The sequence below is a fragment of the Micropterus salmoides genome, unplaced genomic scaffold (assembly GCF_014851395.1).
Source record: "Micropterus salmoides isolate LMB-PRFRI ecotype aquatic unplaced genomic scaffold, ASM1485139v1 Ms_hic_scaffold_20, whole genome shotgun sequence".
In the NCBI taxonomy this organism is placed as follows: Eukaryota; Metazoa; Chordata; class Actinopteri; order Centrarchiformes; family Centrarchidae; genus Micropterus; species Micropterus salmoides.
Genome location: NW_024041151.1, coordinates 26,332,776 through 26,340,021, shown reverse-complemented (window position 1 = coordinate 26,340,021; position 7,246 = coordinate 26,332,776). Strand labels below are relative to the sequence as shown.

General features: G+C 48.3%; 2 protein-coding genes and 1 long non-coding RNA gene across 3 annotated transcripts in view; 2 read left to right on the top strand and 1 right to left on the bottom strand.

The window, feature by feature from the left end:
* The first annotated feature begins 231 nt into the window (after positions 1-231).
* Positions 232-3,148, top strand: tmem203 (transmembrane protein 203). Its single transcript, XM_038733303.1, has 2 exons — positions 232-374; positions 864-3,148. Exon 2 carries the CDS (start codon positions 1,066-1,068, stop codon positions 1,480-1,482), a length of 417 nt encoding a protein of 138 aa, XP_038589231.1. The 5' UTR covers positions 232-374; positions 864-1,065; the 3' UTR covers positions 1,483-3,148.
* Positions 3,149-3,209: 61 nt separating this feature from the next.
* LOC119914194 lies at positions 3,210-4,835 on the bottom strand. The gene is made up of 3 exons (XR_005446741.1): positions 4,747-4,835; positions 4,427-4,583; positions 3,210-4,038 (listed from the first exon to the last, which is right to left on the bottom strand). It is a non-coding gene; the product is annotated as an uncharacterized LOC119914194 (long non-coding RNA).
* tprn (taperin) overlaps positions 4,603-7,246 on the top strand; it is a 26,618-nt gene continuing 23,974 nt past the window's right edge. Inside the window, exon 1 of the mRNA XM_038733302.1 lies at positions 4,603-6,939. Coding sequence (XP_038589230.1) covers positions 4,777-6,939 — 2,163 coding nt within the window. The 5' untranslated portion in view covers positions 4,603-4,776. The remainder of the gene's footprint in view (positions 6,940-7,246) is intronic.

Here is a 7,246-nt window from a genome sequence, read left to right as displayed (position 1 = left end):
ACCCACCCATGCTGTACATCTTAGCCTACTATCTGAATAATGCGCCCATTAAATAGCAGTGAAAGTAACGCAAAGCATTACTAAGACTAACTAGTAATCTATAATGTATTACATTTTGGAAGTCACTTCCCCGACACTGATGATATTGAGCCGCACTCCTGACCAGGTGGTGGCGGTAATGCACGCATTCATTGTTTGCCAACCGCCAATAAAGCACAGGAGGAAGAAGAAGAACCCGGTTTTGCTCTTCTCGCGAGATTTCTCAGAAGGTGAGAATAAAAGCCTAAGCTACGATGCTAACGGCTTGTTAGCCTTGTGTGCTGACACTTTTGCATCCAGCTAGATGGAGGAGAAAACGCGTGACTCTTGTTAAGGTACAGTAATGTGTGGTCACAGTAAAAACTATTTTCTGCATACTTATACATGCGTTGTGTTGGTAGTTAGATGGCCTATACCGTCTCTGACTGTCTGTGGTTAGCTTACATTGTAGCACAAGGCTCGGCCAATACAGTCTCTTATCAGCGAGATACGTTCATTGTAGCTCGACTCGACCTGTTAATGTTAATAATATTACACGATGTGTCATATTGAACTCAGTCTGTATCAGCCGGTATCTATCTGTGGTTATTAAGGCTTAATATTGAACTGACAATGTGATGAAATGATGAGAGAAATGCTGAAATCACTGCATGTCGTCACTAGCTGTTTACTAATTTAGTGAGGTGCTTAAATAGATTTTGGCCCTTTCTACTTTAAGGTACAGACCGTTTGTGGGTTCATGCACCATTGCTTTCTTTATCAGTTTTGTCAGGTGAAGCACAATGGATCCTCTGTTCTAATGTCCTGTTTTCTTTATCATACAGGGTTTCCTCAGAGGCTGAGACCGATCGTCCTCCTCAGGGTGGATCTGAAGATGTAGCCAAGAGTGAAGTGGGTCATCTCTGTGGTACCTCACCATTCCTGCCCAGGCATAATCAGAAACCCCAAACTCTGGAGCACTTTCACACCTAACCAGGCCATCCTCAGTCAGTCCGTCCCTGGTTGGAGACACTGCTGTCCCCAGCTATGCTGTTCTCCCTGAGGGAACTGGTCCAGTGGCTGGGCTTTGCCACCTTTGAACTCTTCCTCCACCTGCTAGCTTTGCTGGTCTTCAGCATGCTGGTTGCTCTGCGAGCTGACATGTTCACCCCTACGCTGAGCTGGTGGCTAGTGTTCGTCCCGCTGTTTGCTGCCGACGGCCTCAGCACCTACTTCACTGCCATCGTGTCCATCCGTCTTTACCAGGAGAATGAGAAGCGTCTTGCGGTGCTGCGGCTCCTGTGGGTGCTGACAGTGCTCAGCCTGAAGCTGGTGTGCGAGGTGCTGCTGTGCCAGAAGCTGGCGGAGCAGGAGCAAGCGAGGGACCTGTGGTTCGGCCTCATCGTGTCCCCGCTGTTCATCCTGCTGCAGCTGCTGATGATACGAGCGTGTCGTGTCAACTGAGGAGAGGCAGTCGCACACAGCGATCACAGGAAAGGAGAGAACTCCTTGTTTGCCATCAGAGATTTAAAGCATAACAGTGGTGTAATTATTCTTTTGGCTCATGGCCACTTTCTTTTTATTTACAAAAAAAGCAATTGTGCGTTTTCAAACACGTGTTCCAGGTCTCATCAGAATCCAGTTTTCTATTATTTGTGTTTACAAAAACTTCAAAACGAACACAAATTTTTACTGCTTACTAAGTTTCAATGCAGTATTTACAAAAATGAAAGTGGACTGTCTACTCTGTGTTGCTAAATGCTAAAATACACTTTATACACAAAGTATGTTGACTCCCCTATCATTTATATTTGTGTCCTGGTTTGGACCCCTTGGTTCCAGTGAAGGGAGATCTTACTGCTACAGCACACAGTTATATTTTAGACAATAGTGTGCTTCCAACTTTGTGGCAACAGTCTGGGTAAATGCCCTTTCCTGTTTGGAGGTGGCAGTGCTCTCCTGCACAAAGCCAGGTCCATAAAGAAATGGTTCTTCCAGTTTAGTGTAGAAGAACTCGATTGGCCTGCACAGAGCCCTGAGGGGTGAACTGGAATGGAGACTGAGCCAGGCATTATCACCCAACATCAGTGTTGGAGCAAACCCCTGCAGCTAGGTTTTAAAATGTTACGGAAAGCCTCTCTAGAAGAGTGGAGGCTCTTATAGCAGTACGGGTTTGGAATGATAACAATAATCTGAGAATAACAGGGTGACTACATTATTTTTGCCATGTAGTGTAAAAATACTTAACGGTAACTATTGTTTCGTTGAACCTTGTGTTGATTCCGAAGACTGAATGGAAGTAAATTATACCTAGACAACGAATGCCAGTGGCTTGTCTCCTTTTAATCCGGATGGATTATGGCTCTAAGTATTTTTTGATTATTTTTTTTTTTTTAGACTTTTAGGAATGCATAGTCAGATCAGTAAATGTGTGTCTGGGACATGGTGTGCCTTTAACATTGTCCAATCAATGGTAGACAATGAGCCATGAGGAAATTTATACCAGAGTTATGTTTTAATGCACACGTGTACACAAATTTAATAAACTGGTGAAACCGAAAAGCTGTAATGCCCCAAGCACCTCTTTTGGGCAACTGTCCCAGGTTCAAGGAGTTCAAGGAATTGCTGCAGCTTTGTTGCTTTTTCCAAGCGGAAGACATTGCTTTGGGCACACTCTTGGTTAGGTTTATTATCTTGTGTCTCACTTTTTCCTTCTGCTGGGAGTGTTGCTCACACATTTTCACCCCCCAAAGTTGCCTAGCTTGGTAATTCCATCAGTGAAAATGGTCTGAACGGCAAGAAGCTGGTTCTGAAACTTGCTGTCGGCTCACTTTCTTACCCCCAGTGTAGAAGAACTGAATGTGATTTCCACGAGCAGTCAATTGTGTGCACATGTCTTCCCTGGACATTGCTGTTTATTTGTACAATATGTAATGTATTTGATTTGTTGTTTGCTCCTACCTTGTGTATGTGCTGCATGTATTTAAGGCCTCATTTTAAGGTAATTCTCAGTGTGAATTTCTGTGTAATATGTTGGTTTTGGAGAGAAATTCGCCAAATCTTATTTATGTTCTTGTTATTGTCACCCTTATATCATCTGTATATACATGTAAATAAACCATCAACATTTAACCAATGTTGTCTGATGAATATGTAAGTGAAGTGGTTCGTCTAGGTAGAGAAATCTGTTACCTGGTCTCCCTGGCCACAAGGAGGCGCTATTGGTGTTTTTATATGGGCGTGGTATATTGATATTTATCTTTGTTAGCACATGTACATAGCCGGTACGTCATTCACCAAATCATACCTGCGTCTGAAATACAGTAAATCAACGCGCTGTAACAATCAGTTAACATACAAAGTCACACAGGGCTTTGTCTAAGATGGCCCGCATTAAAACTGCATGTAGACATGTTCAGTGATTTTAAGCCATCAATTTAATGTTTTGTCCGTGTAATGTCAGATTAAAACGTTACACTTTTATAGTCGAGATCAAATAAATATCAGAATCAAATGAGAAGAAATGTGTCTGTGATAGTCTGAAAACTCCTTTTGACACCACTCAGATTCCCAGAAATATCACCTGGGACGTGACGTCTGCGTTCGTAGTTGGACCAGCTGTGCTTTAATTTCTTTCAAACCAACTTTGAAGATCAGGCAGAGGGACGTTTAGACCTATTTCTTTTATGCATTTGATCATTTTATTCCTCCGTGCACCTCAGTCTTGATACTCTTAATTGTGGTTCGGTGATAAATATTTGACGAGGTACAGTAATCTCTTGTAGTACCCAAGAATAGCCCTCTTAGTGCTGATTCATGTGCAGCAGGCTACATCTCAGCTGCTGCCGGATTATCGACAGGTGGCATCACCGGTCAATGCTGAATGAACATTGTCGTCTGCCTCCCTCTGGCACTGGATATTTCCTACTTAGCATACTCGAACAAGAACAACCTAGGGCTTCAGTGTCCCCAGACTGCAACATGGTTCCTGTGATGCTTGATGCAGGTTGGAAATGAAAACTATACAAAAAAAATACCATGAACAACAATAAATTTGGAACATTATTGGGAAACCAAAGGTACTAAAGAAAAAAATAAGCACAAAGAGGTCACTATTCAGTACGCAATATACAATAAAGATACATTAAGTTTTAACAGGATTTTTGCAATAATAATAGTAGGCTGCTATTATGGCAGACGAATATTGTTGGTTTAGCTTTTAAATAATTCGTATTTCTGATAATTAAACATTAAATGGAGCAGTATGGGTGCAAACAATACTTACCAAATGTATATTTAATCACTCAATAGAAAACCCATCCACTGATAGCTTTAATTTTAGTAAACAAAAAAGGGAGGGGCGGGTTGAACCTGAACGCAACACTTTTGATTGACATCCCTTCCTTACCCAGTCAACAATAGAAACGGGAGGGGTTTGCGTCAATGTGCGGCAGTCTACACAGTAGGAGGGGGCGTGTCTGTAAACCATAACGACCAATCAAGAAGCGGATGGGACCGCTGAAGCCGCTCGTGCTGCTGCGGAGGGGCGGGGCCGCGTTCAGGGGCTGTGTGGAGAGAGCAGAGGGAGAGGAGAGAGAGAGAAAAAAAGAGACGGTGAGGATGTGTGTGAGTGTGCGGTGATCGGTTCTGCAGGTACAGTCAGAGCCGGATACAGGTTTTAGAGCCGCACCGGACCGCGGCAAAACCGCCTCGGAGCCTGCCTCTCACCTCTTCATCCCCTCCGAACAGCCCTCCGCAATGTCTGGCGGAGGAGAGGTGCGCGTCCTCCGCCAAGAGGCCGGGCAAGAGAGCCCGAGGATGCCGGCCTGGAAGCGAGAGATCCTGGAGAGGAGGAAAGCGAAGGGCGGCGGGTCTGGAGGAGCTGGTTCCGCGGAAACAAGCCCCGGCGGTGCGGGCCCGCAGCGGGTTAACGGCGAATTGACGGGAAATGTGAACGGCAGCGGCAGCAGCGGACCCACGAATGACAGCGGAGCGAGCGGCGGGTCCGGGCGGAACTATACCATCAGCACAGCCAGCCAGCACTTCGCCAACAACAAAGAGCCACGACCGACGGCCGCGGAGAGGAAGGAGAGCCTGGTGCTCCAGGAAAGCCTCGGCCCGCTGGAGGAGAACCCGTTCATCAAGCTGGAGAAGGAGCGGCGGAGGCGACAGGACCGAGAAAACACCGCACGACCGGTCCAGCACATCCTGGAGCTGTACGGCAGTGTGCCCGGTATACGGACCATCCGCGCGGAGAATATTATCATAATTGAGTCGGATCCGGATTACTTTCCGGAAGCGGGAGGAGTACAGACCGGTTCCAAATGGCAACAAAACGGTGTCAGTAGTTATAGCTCTCTGAACGACCTCCTGGACCGGAGAGGGAGTGCTGTCACTGAGATAAGAGCCAAGGAAGTGGTAATTTATGACACCACGTTAAGCAAGAGTGAGGAGAACTTGAGCACCCTGGGCCGCCCTGATCATGACATCCTATCATATGAGACAGGTGAGGGTCAAGGCAGGGTTAGCCGGATGCTGCAGAAGTTTGACAGCAACTACGGGAAGCTGCAGAAGAAGTCTCACAGCACAGAGAACCTGCTGGACCTGGATTGTAGTGCCAGTAGCAGGCCAAGACTCTGGTCCAAGCCACAGCCAGATCTGGTGCCAAAGCCCAGGCCAGGCCCGTCCGTCAGCACCCTGGGCAGTAGCCAGCCATCGTCACCTGTCTTCCAGAGTCCCTGGTCTTCCAAACCAAAGCCACAGCCTGCTGTCTCTGAGCAAGGCAGCCCCCAGCGCACCACCGGACCCCCTCAGTCTGTGTCTTCCTTCCGTCAGCGGTTTGAGGAGAGTGGAGGCTGTGGGACAGCTGTCACCCCCAGAGAGGAGCCAGACAGGGTGCAATCCAAGCCCACCAGAGAGAGAGACTGGGAGGGCGTCGAGGTGCCACTCAAACCCAAGGTGCCATGCTCTCCGGAGATCCTGCGTGCCCGTGCCGAGTCCCCCTCAAGCCCCATCTCATCCAAGGTGTCGCGCTCCTCACCTGACTTTGAGATCCGCCCCTCCACAAAGCCAGACCTCGCCCGAATTCCTGATGGGGACACCCAGGCACGGGCCCTCGCAAACTTGCGGCTGCAGTCCCGAAACTCCTTCACGGTGATCCCCAAGCGGCATCTTGCTGCCTCATCTGCAGCAGGCAGCACAGTACTGTCCAGTCCCGTCAAGTCCTCTCCCTCCCGTAGAGTGGCAGAGGTTCCCCCGCCAGGAGTGCCAGCCTCCGATGCCCCTGTACCCAGTCTGACACCCTCCAAGAGGAATGAGGAGAGGGACGTCGAGAGGCTGGGGAGGACATCCAAGCCTGAACCGTCACCTTCTGTTGCCACCAGTCCTGCTCTTCCTCCAACCCCAGAACCTGTGTCTCCATCTCCTACTCTAACCGCAGGTCCCTCTTCTCCACCTGCTCTGTCTTCACCCCCCTCTTCTCCGGCTTTCCCATCTTCACCTTCCTTCTCTCCGGCTCCCTCAGACTCGCCTGCCCCTTCTCCTGTCTCTTCAACCCCCTCCCCAGCTCCAGAACAACCTTCCGTGGATCATTTGCCTGTAACAAACATAGATGACATTGAAGTCGAGCCCCCGCAGCGTGTCCCTGCTCCCAGCCCCATGGCGCCGAGGAGAAAGGGGAACACCTTCACTGTGGTGCCTTCACGAAGGCGGGAGCCCGAGGCCCAGCCGAGCTCACCTGAGCCCCAGCAGGAAGCCTCAAGTGAGACTCCACCGGGGTCTACACCCCCACAGGCCCCGTACGCTCAGCTGGGCACCCTGCTGAAGAAACGCTACCCCGCTGTGGAGGAGATTGAGGTCGTCGGCGGGTACCTTTCCCTTGCAAAGTCCTGCCTCTCCAAGACTGGCTCCACGGGCAAGAAGGTGAGAGCTAAAACTTAACCGAACTTTGTGACTTTGTTGACAAGTTTTACAATAGTACACATAGATTAGTGCTGAAAAGATTAGTTGATTAATTGGCTGGTCACACCATTTTGATTATAAACTAAGAATTTGAGTCATTTATCAAGCAAAAAATGCCCCACAAAATAGCTGCTTTCAGCAAATATGAGGGTTTGCTGCTTTTCCCTGTTTTATATCTCTGTTAACTGAATATCTTTGGGTTTTAGACAGTTTGATGGACAAAACAAGCCATGTGAGTCTCTCGGAGTTTGTGATGGGCATTTTTTTT

What these genes read in the sequence shown, in the direction of transcription:
- tmem203 (XM_038733303.1), top strand. Translation starts at nt 1,066, where the DNA reads ATGCTGTTCTCCCTGAGGGAACTGGTCCAGTGGCTGGGCTTTGCCACC.